This window comes from Macrosteles quadrilineatus, unplaced genomic scaffold (genome assembly GCF_028750875.1).
Source record: "Macrosteles quadrilineatus isolate MER2022 unplaced genomic scaffold, UCM_ALF_1.0 Scaffold_3__2_contigs__length_128488019, whole genome shotgun sequence".
In the NCBI taxonomy this organism is placed as follows: domain Eukaryota; kingdom Metazoa; phylum Arthropoda; class Insecta; order Hemiptera; family Cicadellidae; genus Macrosteles; species Macrosteles quadrilineatus.
In genome coordinates, this window is record NW_026542596.1 from 66,866,594 (window position 1) to 66,890,971 (window position 24,378).

Here is a 24,378-nt window from a genome sequence, read left to right on the forward strand (position 1 = left end):
TAAAACTTTATAACGATGTTAAAATACTTAAGTACTGATATGCTATATGCTTAAAGTTTTTTTAAGTATCAAATTAGAGAGTTGTGATAATACGCACTTTTTTTTCTTTTAATGGTCAATACAAAAAAACAATTGTATACACATTCCTTGTAATTTATGGGCACAAAGCTATCGTCATCAGTGGTAAAATGTCAATTGTTAGTACTGAATCCCAAAATCCCCTCGTATACTACAACTGCAACAGCAAAGTCTACATCAGCATTCATAGTCAACAATTCTCTACTAATGTATGTTGAAACCCAAAACTTCCTGACACAACACTCAGCCAGGCCATCACGGACAAAAACAAGGCTCAAATGAGGCCTATAAACGTCCAGATGAAGTAAGACATCTTTCAACGCCAATGTCAACAGCATCTGGCTTCCGCTGGGCGCAATGTGGCTTCTGTTATCCGAGGACTTCAAAGACCCCGCCAGAGGAGATCTGATGACGCCGCCCCACTGGAGAGGACATCCATCATGAGGTGACGGCTCTGAGAACAGAGGTTGGAGGTGGAAACCCGGCCCAGAGCAGTTTGGCTTAGATTTATTGTACGCCACAATTTTGCTCTACACATTCGTTTGGTCCAGGTGTTAGACCTGGAAATGTTGCAAATCCTCCAGCCTTTTACCTTCTAGTCTCTCACCCCGTGTGTTTATCTGGTCCCTCTAGGAAATGAGTTTGGGTTCGTTACTAAATGTTGATAGTTTACACAAAAAGCTTCTATTAAAAAAATCATTGCTTATAAAATTAGATTTTTCACCCTGATTATATTACACTTTACACGATATACTATATAAGTAAATGTGTTCAGATAATAAAATAAATTGTTAATGTTAAATGAAACTCCACAGTACCACTCCCCATCCCAAGTCCGTGTAGGGGGAGTAATAATTTTAAAATTAAATAGCAATGTCGCAGGTTTGTGACCCGACGCCTCCACTGTACAATTCCGTATAGATTTAACCCTTACTTCGCTTGAAGTTACAAGCACAGCCCCCTAAGGCATAGTAGATACTGAAAAAAGACTCCCTTAAAACTCGATAGCCCTTAATCATATTTGTACTCAACTTTTGTAAACCTAAATAAAATCAAACATCAAATACAATCACGAGAACTAATAATATATCAAATTTTGATTATAATCTTATCAATTTGGAAGGGACACCACTTAAGTGTGTATTTTAACTCAAATATGAGTGAAGGATGAGAGTAGAATGAAGTGCAAAAAGACTCCAGCTGACTCAAATTGCTTCATAAGCCAAAACCATATATTTAAAGCCCAATGATGAAGGATAGCTGGGTCATCAGAAAGCTTCTCTAATGTTTCTCGGGATCGAACCGGCGACCAACCACTCAGCTTTCCAGCCATAAGATCCAGAAGCAATTGCTGATCCCAAACAAGAAGCAAGAGTTGAAACTTTACATGACGTGACTGATGTTTCATCGCAATCTTGAGCAGTGATTACTAGGCCACTACCAAGGTGCTATCAGGGTAATACCTTCATCTTCCTCAGGGTAATTCTATTCTTCGCGGTTGCAATTCCATACAACCCTGTGAAGAATCGGGATAATAAACTAGAATTAAACGTGTTCTTGTGGCAGCCAATTCACCTTTCGCGGTTTTATAATTGCCTCACTTTTCATGAGTGCTTTCTTGTGAGGTTAATTCCATAGCTTTATGAGGTCACGGTTCGTGCTATAGTGAACCTGCTGGATTTATTTTCTATAATATTCAGTATTTTTATTGTACATTTATTATAACCATAACATGCATCTAACTTTCACTATAACAATACAGAATGAAGAATGTTTTTGTTTTCATTTTGTGCTGCAACTAGCTATAGGAATAAATGGACCGCACAAACAATATGAAATTAACGTGAATAGAAGGAAAAATTCCTGTTAAATATTTTTTGTTAATATATATATTTTTTACAGATCTTGTGTTTAGTATAATCATCATTTTGATATATTTAAGAAATACTGATACATTTTTGACCCATTACGGTATAACTATTTTTGTAGCATTAGCAAGACCATACATACATATTGATAGCTTGAGCGACTAAAAACGATTTATTACCTTGTTAAGGTTAAGCAAGTTTTAAAGAAGTTATCATTTATAAATGTGTAAGTATTGTATGTAATGGCATTTGGAAATCAGAGAACAGAATGAATACTCAAGTTCAGGATCACACAGTAATATTTATTTCAATAAATTATCGTTGAAATACTATTAATAAAACAATTAACAAATACAATGTGACTGACTTGTCCGAAAAGAAAACATCAACAAGTGAAGACTTCTGATAGTTACTGAAAGAAGAAAATATTCCAGAACTGTACAGCCGCGGTAACATTAAACAATTTATAACCCTAATAGTAATACACAATAAACTAATAGACATATATAACAGACCTTTGGCTATAGTCGTATAAATTAGACTTACAAACATTCAAAAATATTGACAAATATACAATTTTAATATTTTACACAAGATATGAAATGTGAAATAACAATGAAAATGCAATTACTTAAACAAAACCGTGCAAAGTTTTTAAGCTGTCAAATCAAATGAAGAAAAAGTGAGGAACCAGAAAATAAAAACCGAAATAAAAGACCGACACCAAGAAACCACACGGAAAATTCATTTTTAACACTAAACTGTTTATAAAGAATGAGCGTTTTATATTTACACACAAAAATAGAGTTTTAGGCGACGATTCGAGTCACCTACAAGAATCGGATATCGTCCGATATACAATAACGCAAAGCGCGATCACATCACTATCACTAGAATCACAGAGGAATCCCCGTCTAGGGATGGGACGCTCCTAGGCGAGGGCCGTACAGGGAGTATGGCGAGAAGTAGGGAGGAAGGCCGGGATGTGGTGGTAGAGGGAAGGCGGAGGAGAGTGACGGAGGCAGGAGAGGAGGTTTGCCGTAGGGATGGTACCTGGCGGTGGCGAGGGGGCTGAGGGGAGGTGTGGGGTACGATCGGTTCAGGAGGTGGTGACTGGACGGTGAAGGTGCGAGGAGCGAGTCCGAGGTGTGCGTCCGCAGGTGCTGCAGGAGTTCCTCAGAGTTGGAGAATCGTTTGCCGCAGTACGCTGCGTCTCCGCCTATCCAGGAGCAGACGTAGGGCAGTTGAGAGGCGGCGGCGAGTGCGGCCAGCTGGGCGTGGGCGTAGGCCGCGGCGACCGCTGAGCTGTGATGTCCCGGAGGAAGGAACCCTGGGGGAGTCTTCTCGCATTGGACACACCCAGCGGGACACTTTCCCGAACCACCGGGAGATAGCAGGTGACTGCTCAGCTGACAGCCCGTGCAGTAGGGGTCTCTACACACCGGGACCAGCGTGTCTGCTCCGGAGGCGGTCTTCATCCTCGCGTAGCTCAGGTACGGGTTAAGCCCCGCCTTGAGCGGGTGGTTGAGGAAACTAGAGGCCATGACGTCCAGTGGCAGAGACCCGGGATACCCTGGTAGGAACGCCGAAGACGTGATGGGGGGTATCGACGATGACTTGAACGCTCCCGACTCCGACGTCTTGACCGGGGGAGAGTTTCTGTGACTAGATTCTGACTTGGATGTCGCCGGTAGTTCCTGCATCGCTGGGGTTTTGCGATTCGACGGCGACTCTCTGGGAGAAGACGCACTTTGGTTACTGCTACATCTTCCGTTCTGAGCCGGCGTGGAAGCTTTGATGGGTGTCTTGACTCTACTCTTGTCTTCAGGAAGAGACAGGTCTTTGACGGTGGAGTCGTAGGGTTTGAAGCTCGACTTGACGTTGATGGGCGAGCTACTCACCGACGACGGGGACGACTTCTCTCTGGGAGTCTCGGATTTCTTGGACAACTTGTCCAAGGGTGCTAGGAGAGACTTGGTCCCCGGAGAGTCAGCGCCGATCTGGCTACAGGTCTGCGCCAACAACGCCAGCGGGCTCTTCTTGGCATCCAACTGAAACAAACGTGAACAGACTCGTTAGAAAGTAAGAACACGAGACCTGAGGAGGACAGTTTGATTAGTTTGAGAGCGAGACATTTCTGAGATGATTCTTGGTCTGTATTAAATTCAGAACGTAAGCCATGACATGTCTTAGTGAGATGTCGTATGCAGTGACAGGCCGTCAGCGCCAGTGTAGTCATGACAGCTCGCTGCGATTAGCGGAGATATATCCAACGTCACGTGGTTTTCTGACACTTTTTAATATGCAGTCTGAATATCAAATCATGTTCGTATTTTTATATATTTAAGGTTACAAATAAAGTAATATTCGCGATAAAATTATTATTTATTTCGTTTGAATAAATAAATAAATAAATATGTCTTTATTTCAGAGCGTATCTCAGTAGAATTTAACAGTTTTACAGAGTAACTCAGGTCAAATACTAACTAAACACAATACAACTATTATAATAAAAGACTTCGTGTGATAAAATACAAATATTAAATGTACTATATTTCTCGGTAAAAAAACGACAGTTGGTGTAGAATGTCTATCTATAACATTTAAAATTTATGTTATTGAATATTAAAATCAATATAAAATAAAAGATATGTTTAATAGTATAATATGGCATCTATCTTTGAATGTAGTAAAACATAACTATATAACTATATCATTATTCCTACTTTACAATATTCCCTCTCTTCACAATAATAGTCTTGTTAAAAATCATAAGAAGTTTCTAAGTACAGTATACAAAAAAAAAATTAATTTGGTTATTTTACGATTAACTTTGTTCATATTTTTTATGCATATTTAACATGTTACTAAAACATGTCTTACCCGTGAACCACTCCAGATTCAAACTGGGGATAGTCTGTATCACGAATAAAAACTATTACTAGGCAATATCATTCTAATATTGCTAAATCATGTAGTATTCAAGCTAAAAAGTTTGTTAAAACACAAGTAATTGTTATCTGCTAAAACCATAATAAAAAAAATCTACATATAATTTCAACTCATGAATTACAAGGAGTGAAAAACGTATCATGAAGAGATATTATTACAATAACACAAATCTCGGGGTGCGACACAGCGACACAGCTTGCGAAGTATTAAATCTTGGCGGTGATTTGTAGTCTACTAGCTTTGGAGAATTCTCCTTTTATACTTCTTTATGTGGGTTTGTGAACCAGAAATAAACGTTACCCAGTTCTGTATTATTTATCACTCCCATAAAACACCTTTCGGAGAAAATTGTACGTTTAATGTGGCTTGAACATTTGTGCAACAATCGTTTTGATTTAACTCTCCAAATTGTATTATGGTTGTTTTACTAGCTTGAGGTGAATCTTCAGTTTTGCCTTTTTACAAATATTTGAACAGTACATGTGAATAACCGCATTAAACATTTGATTTGTTATCGCGTACATGTATAAGATTCATAACGCTGTAGTTTAGCAGTACATCTTCTAAACAATACATTGGTGCTTACTACAGATTTAACTCTTTTTATTTTTATATGTTGAGCTACATTTACAAATTGATTAAACATGTTTAAAATCACTAAATGACCGGTCTTGCTAGACCGTAGTGTTTCTTCAGGCCAGTATAGTATAAAATAGATTTAGTTACAGCTCTGACATGATGTAACTATTTTCCACTATACAAGTTCATTTTGCAACGAGTCATCCAATTAAACACCTTGTATGTATTTTATAGATTTCTCTTATATTTTGTGAATGACGTAGTCATCGATATAAAGAAATCAGATAAATAGAAGTCAGAAATAAATAAGTAAGACAATCGACATTTTAACTCGAAGAGTAAGTGAGAGGTTTTATTTTTCATAGTTTATTTTCATTCGCCAATTAGTTAGTAGCCATTACAGTTTGAGATCTTATTAAATCAACATTCTTTTAGTGCAAAAAGCGAATTCCACCGGTTTTAAAAACATCCTAATAAACCTGGTATCTAAAAGGACACTTCTAAACATAATTAAAGGTTACGTGTATAAATAATTCATCAAACCCTGACCCAAAAACCAGACAAATGTGTCCAGTTTTCTCCGCACAAACTAAACAAAGATTAGCCTGATAAAATAAATTAACAACTGTGTAGAAACGTTGATGAATATTTACATGATAATAGCAAATTTAGATAGTTATCAAGTGGGAACGTGTTGTGTGTTGTGAGGCTCGGACATGGGTAACTTTCCCCACCTTCTGTCCATAAAACTTCATCCAAGGTGAAAAGCTTGTCACTTCATGTGAGCCCGAGGATCAAGATAGCTTTGTTGGAGTAACTTATGGTGTTGCTCTCTCCAAATTGGACGGATAATTTGTGATTCATCTTCAGATTAATCATTCTTCAGACTTTACCAAGTTGATTAGTTTAAAAATAACGACTGTGTGTGGTGAATTAAAAATTCACTATGTCTTCTAAACTGAATGGCAATTTCTCACTAAAATAAATTGAAATATGGTAGTTGATATAAATATTTGTTTGTAATTCACATTTCAAACAAATTCGTAGGTAAATTATTCTATATAAAGTGAAATTGTTTAAAGCCCCACAATATTTTTGGCCACCGTATGAGTACTGTGAATATGCCCACATTCTGATGAGGAAACAGTTTTACATAACACATATTGATGGATTGACAAACAAACAAAGTGATTAATGAATTCCTTATCTTTTCTGCGTTCAGAACGGTTTTATGACTGGCTTAGGACCAGTGGTGGCTCTAGGACCTTGTCAATGAGGGGGCCACCGAGGGGTTTGGAGGGTGTGGAGCCACCCGGGGGAGGATCCTTGAAAGATTTAGAATTTTCAAAGCTTTTTGGTGACTTTCTAAAGCCATTTTTAACACCTAAAACTGTGCGTAATATTGTTTTATTCGTCGTGCCCCACAAAGTGTATCCATGTGGGAACTTAATACTACTCTTGCCATCGCTTATTTAGTTTAATAAAAACTATATTGATGTCTATTTTATAACATTGGGTGTTTTAAGGACAAAATGTATGTTTACATTTATTTTTACAGAGTCCAAGGGGGGTGGGTTTAGCCCCTGTAGCCCCCCCCCCCCTTGTAACCGCCACTGCTTAGAACTGTTTGAAGAATATTAGTGCAAAATTTAATTTAAATACAAGTCCAGGTGTTATACAAATTTCAACGAATCTCACAGAATATACAAGACTACATTGTCTATTATAATTCATAATACTAAGATGGTGGAGGAGCTAAAAGATCCTCTAGTTCACTATAAGCTGCTCTTTTAGTTTGGCGTGAAAGAAGTCTTTGACGACAGCACTCAATGTCCAATCACGATCAATTGATTTAAGTTCTTTCTTATTCTCAGGCTGGCAATCATTTAACACGAGGATGGACTGTAGTCAAAGGTTTAACCCACAACCCCTGAGTGAGCCATCCATCGCCAGACCCGCCACAGCCTCGCAGTGTGAAGGGGAGTGTTAATTGGTCACAGCTCTGAGTTATGACGAACCCGCCTCGTAAATAACTGGTATCGCAATCACGCCAAATAACGACCACCTGTCAGCGATAATTTAAACCCGAATTCGATAGGCCTCGGGAAAATGGACTCGATAAATCTGCCGGCTGATTTAACGTTTCCTTTTAAAAGTTCACATTTATCTCGACATTCATACCGCATTTGTGTCACGATAAGACTCGCCCCTGCAAGTGGGTCGGATCCGGCGACAGTTCATTAGCGGGTATACATTCCGGTTATATATATCTATATAAGCGCGGTCCGGTAGCTGTTTTTATTCGCCGACACGGTATTTATTGCTCCGGACGTACCCGGCATTATCCTGTATTATTTATGTCCTCGCCCCGTCCCCTCCGCCGACAGACGACACATTACCACGGCAGGAGAGGATTAAGAAATGTCCCGCTCCCGCGAACAAGATATTACGACATTTTTCAGTCGCCGGTTATTCTTCGCGCGTCACGGCCTTGTTATTTATGCTGACATAGGAGGATATTGTGTTTTATACGCGGTCCCTCATGATTTATGTTGCCACTAGCGGCGCCACTGGCCTCCAGGTCTGTGGGAGCGCGGTGTTGTCAAACTACGGTTAGCACTCGTAGTGCTAGTTAACTCCGATTAACTATTAAACAGGTTGTTTATAAGTTGAGAACTCGTGGGTTCGCTAGCTATCAGTTATGTTGATGTGCGTTTCATCTCGATTATGTTTGACACCGTTTACAACGTTGGAAGTACAGACTTGTACAGTTTCAGAATTTACTCATGATAATTAGTTTCTTGATGATAGAATACACGGGGAGGCCAAATTTACATAGAAACACTACATTCGAAGAACTATATTAGACCTAATTGGGAATCACTTCATCGTTCCAATTAGCACACTTTTTAATAGTTTACGTTGAATTTAAATTGTCGACAAACTAAATTGCTAATTCATCCTCGAGAACAGGTAATTGCTGATTTCCTTAAACGTAATTACTTTACATGTTAATACGTAATTGGTAGTTATCATAGAAAATATACTGCTTCAAGCAATCCAATTAGAACAGATAAACTAAGTTGGTAAAACTTAAGGTAAATATATCAGTTGTGAGTCTGTGTTTGTTAAGAGATTTATGTTCCCAAGTCCCAAATAGTTTTCTAAGACTGCTTGTCCTATTAGGTCCCTCTTTCTACTACTAATGTCCACATTGTTAAGAACACATATTCCAACGATACAAGACGAGTGACAAGCCGTACTAACTCAAGTACAACACGTACAACACCCACACCTGTGTAGTACAGTACAGCGCAGAAGCGTCGCGACGCCTCCCCCTGTATCCTAGCAACCCAGTGTCAGTGTGCCACTAAATGCGCTCTCACTAACTTGTAACTTCTGTGTCTGTTTATTGTTAGCGGTGTCATGATCACCGTACCGGCAAATGTTGGAATTATACTGACATAAGGGAAGAACAATTACACGTCTTCCTGCCTAGTGTTCATTCCCTTTGTGTTTTGAGTCTTGGTTTCATATTTGTTAACTTATTCCACCTTTGTGTTGTTTTGTTGCAAATGAAAACTGTTTGTTTCGTTTACAGTGGGATATTTTTGAAAAGACTTGAAATGTCTTTAATTATGGAAGCTAAGGTGTTTTTTGTTGAGATTTTATAAAAGTGCTATGTAAATGCAATGTAACAACAATAGTTAATATAATTTTAGAAAATCTTAACGTTTCTTTAGAAAAATGAGAATATTTCTTATACCGAATATATTGCATGTAAATAGTCTCCTGTACACAGTTTTTGTAAAGTATAAAAGCTAAAACATTTGATAACACTAAAAAACATGTATTTTGATGCTATGGTTGAAAAACTCTATATCCTATAATTAAAATTAAGTAACTTTAGACTAAGTTTAGATAAGGTTTTTTTATTTGCTTACGTTTGGAAAATACACAACCACAAGCATTACAAACCTGCGTGGTATGTATGTACAGCTAGATATTTGCAGCAAAACTAAAACATAAAACTAATTTTGTGTGGCAATCTTTTAATAAACACTCTGACTCTGAAGTTTGTTGAGCTAAAGGTTTTACGTGTAAGATGCTCAATAAACACTATGTCGATGGCACAAAAAACGAACCCCTTTAAAAATATATCAAACATACACAAGAAGATAAAATATGTCACATCAATATACGAAAAACTAAAATACTGCATAGGTGTGCCCAATAACGTCCGCCCGGCCAAAATACCGACATTATTCAAATTGAGAACCCAAAGTCCGCTATTACGAGGCAACCTAGTTTGCAGGAGGTGATTACTGTTATTTATTTCACAAGGCGAAAATATGAGATTCAGTGACGTGTGTCTAATGTGAGACTACATGTGTAATTTGCAACGCTTCGCCCGGTTCTGACTCTATAAATGAGGAGTGAGGTTGGGAAACATGCTGGTGAGCGGTCAGTAGCAACGAGCTACTCTTGATAACAGCTGATGAGGACGAAGATTATAATGAATTAGCAAGTAAACCTCTGTTACCATCACAATCGAAAAGATCTTCCGAGATCGCAACTACATCCGCGATCACCCACTGCAGTTGTGATTATTTACTTTACAATTTACAACACAACACACAACACAATTACAATTACAATTTATTACAATTACATTACAATTTGTTTTGTATTGAAGTGCCGTCAATGAGTGGAAATCTTGTTTATAAGCTATTGGGGACGATGATTTTAAAAATGTAAGTTTTCCAGCCCTATACAACACTGATTCACGGTATTTTCCCCGGTTTTAACTATTTAATACACAAAGAATATCCGGTTCCTGACCTGGATGATGCCTAGTTATTCAATTTCATTTACGGATACACATTATTGAACTTGCGGTTAATAAAATCCGTTTTGTAAGGCACAACATTTTTTCCCACTTGGTTTGGATTTGCTTACAACACGTGATTGGAAATTGTTCAAGCATTTGTAAACAACATTATTTAATGTCAACATATCAGTGTCAGCTAGAAAAGATAATCGTGATCCAAACAACTGTTCGATATTTCATAGATGACGTACTTTCCAAACAGACGATTAATATTTCATAAATGACGTATGTAATTAACAGTGCGAGGAAACTTGACAAAAATTGGGTTTTTGTACGTCCATTATTTTATTTACAAAGTAATGAGGCCATATTTCAATGGCCAAAGACACTCTCACCAATCCAGTGAATACACCTAAATTATTTGAATCTTGATAGGTTCTCTAGTTGTCTTGGAGTAGGCCGCGTAAATTGGAAATTTGGCGTTGCAGACACAATGACAGACAGACAGAAAGAAATTGAGATAAGACTTGTTACGGCTTTCTTGGGCTATGATACGTAAAAATAACAAAAAAAACTACACGATTCTACGCAATGTACAGACAAAACTGTAATAGTATTTATATAGATTTAGTTTGATTCAAAGTTTCAAAATAAATTTTTGGAGACAATTTTTGCGGAATCTGGAGGCAGTGTGTGGGCGAGGCCAAGTACCTCTTAGGGTACCAGTGGCCACTCCAGTAAGTAAGTAAGTATGATATAATTTTACTTTAAGACTTACCTTAGTAATTAAACAACTAATTTAGATAATAGCAAAATTATTCCTCTCGTCCTGACGGATGATCAATAACCGCATGTCCTAGTGGACACAAAAGACAATAAAGCACCTGCAGGGTTGTTTAGACGACACGAACACCAGTCACAGCGAGCTGAACAAACACCGTTGTAGAGACAAATCATGCTCGCTTGTGCATAGTTAATGCTCTGAAAGGGGTGATTACCGGTTAGATGGCTGGCCCAGCCAACAAAGACTATTAGACACTCGTTAGCTGTCATTTATATCGATAATTGACGAGTGTTGGAAGAATAGTGACAATCATTCGACTATCGAACAATCGGCTTAATGATTACCAACACGACACCAACCACGACATCCACGTTGACTACTGTTCATGTTGTGCAAAGTTGAAATCACTTTGATATGAGAATGGTTAAGTTAAAAAATCATTTTTTCATCAAGAGACTTTAAATAAAGCGTTTATACAGTGTGTCCCGTAACTCTCTGGACACATATATAGCGTTATTACTTTGGTCAAGACAAACACATTTCACCATAGGAACATGGGTCTGTGGTGCCTCAACTGAACATGGGGATCTCATGGGGAGCACCTGGTTTGGTATCATAGTAAGTGTATGGCTTGTCTCTGGAAGGTGCAGGTGCATAATGCTTGAAGCAAAATAATACGTTAAACGACACAAAGTGTAATACTACTTGGCCAGGCAGTTAAGATACGTCTTTCCGGTGGTCGATGAAAGTATCTGTTTAATGGACAATTATTTAGAGACAACTGTATGGTTCTATTTTTTTACATTTGGGATAACCAAGTTGTCAACCAGGTGGTTGCAGTGGACCACCTAGCCCAAAACCACGTACACCAACCATTACACCTTAACACGGAACAAGCCAATTAGAAGACAAGTTTATCAATCACTCCGAGTCAATCCCGCCCAACCAGGACCGACTCCCTCAATCTCCAGTCCCATCTAATTTATTTCCTCCTCTCCTTTACTGGCCTGCGTCACATATTTCATTAATCCCCGGCTTCTCGGAGTTTACAGCGCGTTTTAAAGACTTGTTTGGAACGTTTTGTGAATGCCTCAAGCAGTTTAACTTGGGAGAGGTTATACGACGTTAAACCTGTTCCTTTTACAACCCGGCTGTTTCATTAGTTTTGGAGGATTTAAGACCAATTTACTTTACAGCTGTGGACTTAAGGTGCCAAAAGCGCTTATGTGTAAGTGGCCTTTATCGAGATTATTCATGCACCTGCTTCAACTCTTAACTCTTTGGCTCCCGCGGAAGATTACTGGAATGTGTCACTGTAAAAGTTGAAAACTGTGACTTTGGACTGATTCCACAGCCTTGACATCGATGGATATATTTGCGCAATGTAATGTGGTTTAGAGATAGAACTAAAAACGTGTGTATGGATTTCAAAGTGATAACCATGTAATTAGGCTTGATTTGGTCGATAAACCACGTACCTTGCTCCACCCAAGGTTTGTATTATGTCTTACATTTACATCTTTGGCAAATGAGGCATAACTTGTTTTACAAATTACTTCAGGCTAGGGCTAAAGGATCGACATTATCACACAGATGAAAACCATTTATGATTGGTGGTGTTTGAATTAGCGCTATAACACTAGACCAGCTATTATCCTCCAGGGACTAGCAGGAACATATCAATGCGGTTTGTATTTAAAATAAATCCCTTTAGGTTTTTTATTTTTCGCAAGTTTGTGACACTTTAAGTCAGGTACTTAACTGTTGTTATTCTTCTAAGGGAATAATGGACTATAACTCAGGGAAGTAGGAAGATTAAATAAATATGTATGTACATAAGTTAATCTCGATTAGAAGTCTCATAAGTATTTTTGAAATAGCTTAGTGTATAACAAAAAGTCGGGGGAAAAGGGAAGAGACCAGAACAAAAACGGGGAATGAGTTCCTGTTATGAACAAATTGTCATCTTGGCGACAGCGAACTGCATCCTACATAGTATATTGAAAAGTGTGAGTAACGGGGTAAGAGGGGGAGAGAGGGGGAGAGGAGAGGGGGGTAGAGGCGGAGGTAGGACAAGATGACAGCATGACACACGACCGCCAGCGCTACGACAACGCGAGGTATTAATCTCCACTGTCGACACTACGTACCTTCCAGAACATCCATATGTCTTCACAACTTTTACATTGATAAAGAGAAAGGAGATGGAACCGCCGCGCTGCGCTTTACTGGTATTCATAACTCTAGCTGCTTTGCTAGAAGCTACACTCTAGGTCTGCGGAGAAAGACAACAAAAACACTGATTTATGACATTTAACGTACTTTTACGAGATATAATTTTTACATTAGTAAAGAGAAGATTTAAATCCGCGTGCAGCGATTTAATCGAATCTAACATCATACCGAAGAAATGCTCTACATCGTGGCTGAGGGTGGAGACAACAAAAACACTGTCTGTTCGGTAATTCGAAAACAGAAAATTCAAAACGTTCGTGGGCATATTACAAATTAGGATGGTGGGCCTACTTTTACACCAAAACGTTGAAATCAGCGCTATACAAAGGATACTGGATAAGTATAACAAACATTTACCTACGGCCGTTTTTTAAAGTAGCCGTTTCAGTTCAGTTCCTAGAATTGAAAAGTTTCTCATAACAGCATTGTTTACTTTCATAACAGTATAGTTTTACACATAACAACACGGGTAACGGACCAATGAGGTTCAAGGAATGAGAGAGAAGATGTGAAATTGTAATGATTCGAACTTCAACTAATCAGCTGTTCAAGCCAATTTAATTGTTGAGTGTTGCAATTAGTGTTTGGTAGAATGTTTCGTTGCAGTAGCAATGAGAGGTTATAAAAGAAAACATAAGAAGTTATGGGTAGTGATTTTTAGTAATGAAAACACTGTCGTAGGTAAAGTAGTTGTATGCAACTCGCATAAGTAATGTTAACGACATTCGTAGAAGTACTCGTGTCGTTAACACTATCTTTACGCGCTATCGTTGCGTAAACTACTACTACGCCATGATTGTTAGGAAATTACATAGACAGCTATCGAACTCTACTTATTAGTACATGTATAGCTTGCTGCCTAAGTAAACTTGTTCACAGGCTAATGCATTTCGTCTAATAGTGTAATGTCATCAAAGCTAATACCCATGTCCAGTGGACTGGTTAGCCTTTGGGCAGGTGAATCTGTAAGCCTACATCCAAACACAATTTCGCAGGGCTATCTGGAGTCTGGACCAATGCTACAATCGTGAAAACAGCGACTCAAATGTGTAAAGATTTTTGAATACTAAACGCAGAATAATGTATAGTTGTTGTTAGCTAGTTGTTAAGTCAAGTTTTAATCTGGAAGAGTGACAAGTTGCACAAACTTCGAAAAATACGACGTATTTTGTATCCTACAACGTACAAAAGAACTGCGAATACCCTTTTTTTTCCCGGTAGACAATAACATAATCTCTAGGGATTATAGGCATACATGTGTCTATTTTGCATACGTGCTTTAAAAGTAATCAGCCTTTATTTTAATTAATGGATTAGATTGAATTGTTTGATCATTTTCACCAGACGCCTTCAATATTTTGAAAGCAATTTGATAGCAGTAGTTGAATTGCATTATAATTTAAACGGCGTTGGAAAGTTTTCATTATTGTATAGGTAGTATTCTTAAAACTAAATTGAATCCTCTGTGTACATATTCGATAAGTATTAATAATAATCCAGGATTATCAGTCTAGGAAAATTACAGTACGTTGGAGTATTGCACCACATTGTATGCAATGTGAATAAGCTAAATGTCCGATCAAAGCATCGTAACTCAATGAATACCTAATAATTAAAATATCAGTTGGACCCATCCTAAAACAAAACTCGTACTAAGAATATAAATGTTTAATTATATTAAATATCTAAATTAAACTTTTTAGCGTGCTTTTTAGCTTCTTGGGCTTTTCTTCTTTATACATATAGTTCTCCAAACAACTGATTTATTTTCATCTGCTACATTTCTTCATGTGTCAAGTTGTGATTCGACGGTGGCCCCGCTAGAGTGCAGTGCGGTAGGTCTATACACTGTACACCTACGCAATGTCATTAACTGTGGTGCAACAGTAATAAATACACTGTGACATTAACTCTGCCGATAAAACGGCTCTGATGCATGTGAGCAATAAAACCAGACCTTGGCCGGATCACGATTTATAGTTGTGGACGAACAATATAGGGAGTGAACCTGTCAACGGGGGCAAGATTGAAACTGGGTTGAAATGTTAACTACTCAACTACTGGTCTTTGGCTGCGTCGTCTGTAGAAACGTGGTATACAGTTTACTGATAAAATGTAAAATGTAGCTCCATCAATCTGTTGATTTTGGTTGTGAGAATGTAGATTGTATCTAAATTCCTATATGCTTAAGTCATTTTCAGCTTTTCTGGAGGGAGGGGGTAGTTGCAATCTGATAGTTCGGTGACGGTTTAAAATGTTTAAATGGATTGTGTTCAGAAAGATATTTTCCTGTAGATGTGCAGAATCCCTTTATAAATTGAAATAGGATAAAATATAACCACAACAAACTAATTTAAAATATAAATTAACATGGGCCTTATGGGTTACCATGCTGGTGACAAAATAACAACAATAAATAAAAAGAAAATCGAAACAAATCGACTGCTACACACTCATCACATGTTTAACTTACAGCGTGGGGTGAAAATAGAGAAGTCTGTAGATTATGTTTGGTCGAGTTTCGACCACTGGACGACCTCTAGAGATTTTAAATCATCCATGTAGTATTTGTGTTTATTATTGGTGTATTTTTCAAACCTACTACTAACTAATACATCGTATGTCCATTATGTATTATTATTTAGAAAGGAAGAGCATTGGAGCGTTGGATACATTCTACTTCGTATATTAGATAATAATTGAAATAATGGAAACAGCTAAATTTAATAACAGTGTTACTTCCATTTGGCTAAATTTCAGTGATTTCTTTCAGTTTAGGGAGGGACGACGATGTTAAATCTACCATTACACACACACCCTGGATAATATAATATAGCCTAAAAACTAAATCATTGTAAACAATCTATCTTTTCTATACAAACATTCAAGATATAAATGTTTCCTAAAAAAAATGCCTTTATCCAAGTGGTTGGCGTCACGTTGGCTACCTACGGCGCGAGCGCGATGGGTTCAATCCCCTGCAAACCCATTTTCAATTTCAGGAGGTCCCCAGACCTGAGTGTTTGTGTCCTGTCAAATAAATAGCTGACTAGCACAAAAGGTCTACTAAAACTAAAAGTGGAGTTTTTTTTATAAATGCATCTCTATTTCAAAATGACGTTCAACCTTTTCACAACCATCCGGAAAATATTCACGTCGAAAGTGATTTGCCACATCGTATAGTTTCGTGCTGAAATAATCATTTCAATATTGTTCATTAACTATAACCTACTTCAAATGCGTCGTAAGCCTTATTCCCCAATCAAACACCTTTTAATCTAATCATTAGGTGAACAAATATCCCACGTAGTTAATTGAGCTCACATAATGTGCGATAATTGAGATGAAACCTTTGTTTTCGACGCTACAATTGCGCTATTACAGTTATGTAAAAAGCTGATACCACACCTGTTGGATTTGTAACTAGAACTACCGTACCTTTATATAAAAACAAAAAACCTCTGTCATGTTATGCTATGGATGGATGGTTTTATTTTATTTGAAATTATAATCCCGAAATCTCTGCACAGATTAAAACAGAAATTTAGGCTACTAACTTAGCTCTAATAGTTATGTATTAGTTAGTTATGTATCCTGTAACTAGTGAGCTAAGTACATTTAAAAAATGTTCACGAACAAGGCTAGTCAAGAGTGTAAATTTTATCGCGTTAAATAATTAAATGATTAATCCTGTATAATCTTTGCACGATAATATTGTGTCTTATAGTTTGAAAGAGATAAAATAGCAATCTATATGCAACTGAAAAATTAAACTGAGTGAAGAAAATTCGTCACGTTTATAAAACGTTTGCATTAAAAAAATATTTCTATATAAATTTAACCATGAATGCTAAATTTGTATTCCAACAATAAACATTGAGCTGTCATAAAAAGATCCAAACTAAACATGAAACTCGAAACTAAAAGGCTGAAATAGTGGAGCGAACATAAAGAGAATTGATAGTTGAGTGAAGTTGACACACAAATCATACATTCAGAGCCAAAAGAGCGCGCGATCAGTCAACGTCTGCTTGAGGGTATTCATAAAGGAACCGTTGAAATGAGACAAAGATTTATTGCGGTGTAAGCTAAAAGAAGTACATAACATAAATAACGAAGAGAGGAGAACGCCGGCATACATCAACGTCGGGTCGGAATAGGCAATTTGTTTAGCGACTCCTACAGAACAGAACATGCGATTTCCATGATAAATAGCTCGCCCTTGCTCCTAATGACTCTACTTTTATGTTCCGCTGTTATCCTGGATAACATTTGTTACTGGGTAACGATGTAGTTTACATATCTTTGAATACCTCTATTACGTGACAGGGGAAACTTAATAGGTTATAGTGTTGGTAAATTATGATTGACTTGATTTTGAATTAACTGGTATTGCTATTGCTATCTTTCTTCTTGTGACATGTTTACAGATTATTATGCATCGATACATCTCACTTTACACGTTAATTGTTTTTGTTAAGTGTAGGTTAGTATGTAGAATCTCCTGTAATGGTTTTCTTAGACTTAAAATTGTACAATAATTCAGTTAAATGAAACATTTAGTGGAAGAAAAAAATTAGTGCAACATGATTGATTAGTAAATCATTGCTAGAAGGTTTTCCAGCATTTTATATTTAAGTAATAAATTTATAATAAGTTACTAACCTACAGTATATAAAATGTATTAAAATTGTCGTATCATTAAAAGATAAAGGATAGGCTTACTATAATTTATTTAACATGTGAACTTACCGTAGTAGGAAGAGGAGAAAGGTATTCCGGTCTAAGGTACTGGTTCCCATTGGAACTGATCATATTGTCGTACAGACTCATTTGCACTCACTTTCGTAACACTTGTCCGCAAAACACCGACGGCGCGATCACCGGCCACAACGGGAGCGGAACATCACAAGACACAACCTCACTCGATGACGCTCAGACACAGACTGGCGCACCCGCGCTAGCGTAGTTCCCTCAGCCGCCGCTAGAATGTGCGGCGAGTCTCTCACAGCGCCACCGTCGTCGGCGTGTCAGCTGTCAAAAGGTCAACAAAGGCGATAACACAGTAATTTATCGAAACTCTCGATCAAAGATGAAAGCCTCTCGGTTGAATGGGCCGCTAATTGAATCCGGTGAATCACCGCTTGTCTAAAGGTTCTATAGTGTGCGCGGTGTAACTTGGCGTCGCTTGCTCGTGAAGGTATCCCGTACCCGTGTCTGTACATGTACCACGGATTATACAGTAATATAGTGTGCGCGGTGTAACTTGGCGGCGCTTGCTCGTGACGGTATCCCGTACCTGTGTCTGTACATGTACCACGGATTATACAGTAATATAGTGTGCGCGGTGTAACTTGGCGTCGCTTGCTCGTGACGGTATCCCGTACCCGTATCTGTACATGTACCACGGATTATACAGTACTTGTAAAATATACGTGCACACAAAATAGTTATAATAGTCTCCCGTCAAAGAAATTGTTTGTTTAGAGACGACGTTGCAAAATTGAGTAAATATCCCACTTCCTAAAACTCTCGTCATTTGTCGACACATGACATGCAAGAAGAGATGGATTGTAGTTTGGTGTTTCCTTTCAGAATTTCCAGCTCACCTAGTGTTAAGTATTCTATTGATAAGATATAAAAGTTTTGACATTTAAATATTTGTCCCATTAGTCCGTCTCAAACACATGTTTTGGAATTTAAGAATATTAACATGAGCTTCATTATTCCTATTGTTGGTTTAAATGTTCTGAGTTCATGTTGATGAATAGATCAAAGTATCTAACCAAGTTTTCCTCTCTTTTCACTAATACTCTAAATATCTCTAAGACAAATCAAGAATTACTAAGAAGAAAGTAGTGCAAGGTAAAATCTCTTCCTTCTTCCAAATGTCATTATTGGTACCTTTCCAATCAAGCCTGATGCTAAATTTTATTCCAACTACTCTGATTCTCACATCTATAAACATTTAACCCAGAGTAAATCATAATTTCCACTAGGTTAATCTCTAATCCATCATACAAGATAAAAATTTATGACTGTTTTCCTCTGACACTCAACAGACTACTTTCTCTCGACCACAAAACCTCCATATCCTTCAGTAAAGATGGGTTGGGTAAGTTAAATGTAATTTGGGGTTCATTCCAAATTTCCAGCATTCCGTAGAAAACCCAATTTCCAACACAGTACAAGATACAATCCGGAACACTGACTATTTTCCGCGACAGACTCTTCAGTTACCTCGGTCACGAAGACTGCATCCTTCACCTCGATGTAGAACGCCACGACTCTTCCCATTGTTACCTGGTTTATTACTGCTTTATTTTCTCCGATTATTAACCACTGTCGAGGTAGACAGTTGCAATCAGATTGTGCAATAAACAGCTGTAAATATCTCAATCGAACAAACCGCTCGTAAACATATCGAATGAGTTATTGTGTGGTCGCAAGTTGTACATGAACGTTACGATACACTCCGCCCGCCACTTGAGGATATCATTATTGAGGTTGTAATGCTGCTTATTGCCTTACAATTGAGCCGACCCCTCGCACCGCCCCCAGACGAACAACTGAAGGAAGCATGCCCCCCATAGTGACAGTGCGAGTGGTCGCCCCACAACCCTGACAAAAGTGAAAGGCCGTGGGTGAACATCAAAGCAAAACAAAGAATTGTGAACAAAAGCCTATATATTTATCAAAATCAACAAATAACAACAAACAACAATGATTTTACCCATCCAAAGAATTTCTTTTTAATAATCTCTTTTCTGAAAAAATTTAATAAATAAGAATTTTAAATTTACCCTTCTAAACCTTACATAACTGGTAACTTAAATGTGGAAAAGTTAGGCCTAACTATGAATAAATTAAAGATGGTAACTGTAAATATAGGCTACTTTAAACTTTGAAAAAATTAACAATTAAATAAATAATAAATACTATAAACATAAATAACGAATAATAAATTGATTTGGGGGCCCCTTTTAGTATCAAGTCCTTCGAAAAATTTGTATAACAAAATAAAACTTGCGGTCTGAAGGCACAATTATTATCCTTGCTGGTGGCAGGCGGTGGTGGTGGGTGACGGTGAGTAGCTTAATGGTCCCCGGAGAAGCTGGGCCGTAGGCAGCCCAAGGAGGCAGAAGATGGAGTGTCCCTCCGGGCGACCCTCTCCGAGGACAGCGGCTGGTGAAGCCTCACATCCGGGACCTCATCTGACGTTTGCGAAACACTTAAACCATGACTTGAGTCTACGAAGAACGGATGAACAAAATTAACAGTGCCATTAAAGGATTAACACTGATATTCATCGAAGATAAACAAGTCTTTACAAATCAACAATCGCCGGCCTTCTGGTGAAAATGTGACAGAAGGCGGACATTGACTCTGGGTTGCAGGTTTGCTGCCCGACCCAAACCGACTGAGTTCCGGCGCAAAGCCAGTACTCACACTATAAAAAAAACACTGAGGCGTGACATTGGTGGGACGCTTGGTGGGCATATCACGGCTCAACCTCCCCCCCCAAAGGAGGACTTCCTCTCCAAAAAAAAAGGAAAACAACCTCTCCCAATTCTAGAAGATCTCAACACCACAGATCAACTCAAGTGTCTGAAGTGGGGAACGCCAAAAGTCTTTCAACTGGAGGGACTACTCACCCCCAGGGTTTGCACTGGCCAGTGCTGGAAAATTTACTAGGGAAAAATCTTCAGCAGCGCACAAGGGACAGAAGAGGTGATCAAGCTCTCTGGCCCAGTGCACTTCCCACTCAGACACAAGAGTAATGAAAGATGACCTACGGAATTGTTCCCCGGAAAGGCTTCAGATGAGAAATGTGAGCCCTCCGGAAAACTTCTCCAGTCTGCGGATCTCCCAGCCGCACGGAGACAGGAGTCAAGAACTTCAAGATACGGTGGGGACCTGACCACCGATGAGACAACTTTGCGGCTCTCTTGTCCACGGCCGAACTGACCGGATGAGCCTTACAGAAAACCAAATCCCCCACCTGGAAAGGATTGTCCAACCGACCTCGATTGTGCTTCCTCCGGACCAATTCCCTAGCTCTGATCAAGTTCCTCCTAGCCGCCTGCCAAGTTGCCTTGACATTGGCCGCACCAGGGGGTGGCAGAAGGTCGCCAATTTTCCACACATTTGCCAAGGGATTATTGGGTGGATAGCCCAACAACAGCTCGAAAGGGACCGCCTTGTGACTCTCATGGTGTGCAGTATTGAAAGCAAATTGAATCCAAGGAAGTTCCTGATCCCAGGTGGTCTGCTTGTCAGCATGAAAAGCTATGAGAGCGGATCGAAGATTTCTGTTGAACCTCTCAGCATGGGAAGGCTGTGGATAGTAAGGAGAAGTGGTCACATGGCGGATACCGTGCCCAAAGCACATTCTTTTGAAAAGGTGAGACACGAACTGAGTTCCGTTGTCGGAAACAATGGTGGCGGGTATTCCAAAGTGTTGAAACAAATGGGTACGAAGTGCCTGCACGGTGAGCTGTGCAGTGGCGTTCCTCAAAGGAAAAAGCCAACAAAACTTGGAGAAGGCATCCACACAAACAAGCAAGAATTTGTTTCCTGACTTGCTACGTGGGAGAGGCCCTACATAGTCTATGAAAACCTTCTCCAAAGGTCTCTCCGCCACCTCAGATGACAACAACCCATACTTGGTATTCTGAGCAGGCTTGCTTAGCGAGCATGTTTGACAAGAACGCACTCGTGCCGCAATGTCCCTGTCCATACCCTTCCAGATGAACATGTCCCTAACCTTTGCAATGGTCTTGTGAATCCCTAAGTGCCCACCCACAGGGGAAGAGTGAAAGTACGCAAAGACCATGGGTACAAGAAGACTAGGCAGCACAACCTTGGGTTTACCTCGCTGTCGGTTTCGACAACAAAGGGCACCCTGGGACAGAAAATATGGGGGGTGGGCTCCCCCATTTTGAAGCTCACCAATGATCTTAGCCAGCTCGGGATCTTTTAGCTGATGTGGGATGAACTCAGAAAAGGCGAGGGGAAACTCCAGGAGCACAGCACACCCTGTGTGCTCCTCCTGATCAGAAGGTTGGTCGTCAGGTGAGTGATACATCCTGGATAAAGTGTCAGCAATCACATTCTGCGTGCCTCGAACATGTTGCACTTGGAATTTGAGGGAAGATATTTGGACCACCCAACGACCAATTTTCCCAAGCTGGCGAGGATGTGCAAGGAGCCACGAGAGTGCTTGGTTGTCGGTTTCCAGCAAAAACTCTTTGTGTTCCAAAAAACGTCTGAACTTATTCACTCCAAACACGACAGCCAAACACTCTAACTCATACACAGAAGAGCTTTTCTTTTCGCATGGGTTCAAAGTGCGTGAGGCATACGCAATTGGCTGCCTAACACCATCTACCTCTTGAGACAACACAGCCGCAATAGCGACGGAGGAAGCATCGGTTTGCAAAACAAACTTTCGACTGAAATCTGGCATCGCCAAAACTGGAGGTTGCATGATAGCTTCTTTCAGAAGATCAAAAGACATCTGTTGTGCTTCACCCCAAACAAACTTGGCGCCCTTCTTCCGAAGCTCATTGAGAGGAGCCGCCAACTCAGCCACATTGGGGATGAAGCGCCGGTAGAAACCCACCATGCCGATGAAACGGGCAATGCCTTTGACATCTCGGGGAGGAGGAAACTCCCTGATAGCCTGGGTTCTAGCCGGATCGATACAGACACCTCGAGATGATACTAGATGACCTAGGAAAGAAATCTCAGCCTGAGCAAAACTAACTTTCTCGGGATTTACGGTAAGGCCAGCCCTAAGCAACCTATTCATGACTTCCTCAAGATGAACCAGATGGTCTTCAAAGCTCTCACTGTACACCAAAAGATCGTCAAGATAGTTGAACACGAATTTGAACTTGACGTCATGAAAGATGGAGTCCAGAAGTCTGGTGAGGGTCTGGGCCCCCACAGCTAGGCCCATGGGTACCCGTGTGAACTGGTACAAGTTCCACGGAACGCAGAAGGCAGTGAGAGGTCGAGATTCAGGTTTCAAAGGAATCTGATGGTAAGCCTGGTTCAAATCAAAGACGGAAAAATACTTGGCCTTACCGAACCAATCGAACGCAGAGTGCAAATCAGGGAGAGGGACAGAGTCAATTTCAATCTGAGCATTCAACTTGCGATAATCTAGAACCATTCGAGACTTGCCATTTGGCTTTGGAACTAGAAAAGCTGGACTTGCGTAACTTGAGCGAGAAGGCTCAATTACCCCATTTTCAAGAAGCTCATTGATGATTCCACGAAGTGTTTCCATTTTGGGTGGAGCAAGTTTGTAAGGATGGGAACGAACTGGACGGGTGTCAGTCAAACGGATTTCGTACTCCAAAAGATTGGTAACTCCAAGCCTTGGCGTTAGCACCTCAGGAAAACGAGAACACAATGTTCTGATTGCTTCAGCCTCGCCAGGAGTCAGATGCCCTAAAGGATCAACTTTTGGTTTGCTGGGTGTCTCAGGCTCTACCACAGCTGCACCATCCACAATTTCATCTGCGAAAGGAATGAGCACCCGTCTTGCGAAACGAAAGAAGCACTGGCCTCTGCCCAAATCCAAAATCAGGCCACAATGCTTGATGAAATCCGCTCCCAAAATGACAGGAATGCAAAGGTCCTTGGCTACCCAAAAACTCCAAACCCAAGAAAAATGTTCAATCTTGAATTTCAAACGGGCTTCATAGATGATTGGAAGTGGGGATTTCGATGCAGTCCAGCAGATGTGGGTACTTCGCTCAACTTGCTTGATTAGCCCAGAAGATTTTAGATTTTCAAACAGGGACAGGGAAATGAGACAACGGGCTGACCCAGAATCCACAAGGGCCTTCTGCACCGTTTTACCTAAGAAGATGTTGAGTCGTGGGCAAGTTGAGCGCGCCGCTTTCACTCCCATGCATGCAAGCTCCCTCATACCCCGCGACAGAGGCTCCCCAAACCCAGCACTCCCAGAAGGGGCAGTACTCACAGAAACCGAATTCTTACTGACTTTCTCCAAAACAGCTTTCTCACAGGGCGGT

General features: G+C 39.6%; 1 protein-coding gene across 1 annotated transcript; it reads right to left on the bottom strand.

Annotated features, from left to right (window-relative positions):
• Positions 1-2,234: 2,234 nt before the first annotated feature.
• On the bottom strand, positions 2,235-18,260 carry LOC128989797 (zinc finger protein Elbow-like). The gene is made up of 2 exons (XM_054411849.1): positions 18,080-18,260; positions 2,235-3,997 (listed from the first exon to the last, which is right to left on the bottom strand). Exons 1-2 carry the CDS (start codon positions 18,158-18,160, stop codon positions 2,861-2,863), a joined length of 1,218 nt encoding a protein of 405 aa, XP_054267824.1. The 5' UTR covers positions 18,161-18,260; the 3' UTR covers positions 2,235-2,860.
• Between the last annotated feature and the right edge of the window lie 6,118 nt (positions 18,261-24,378).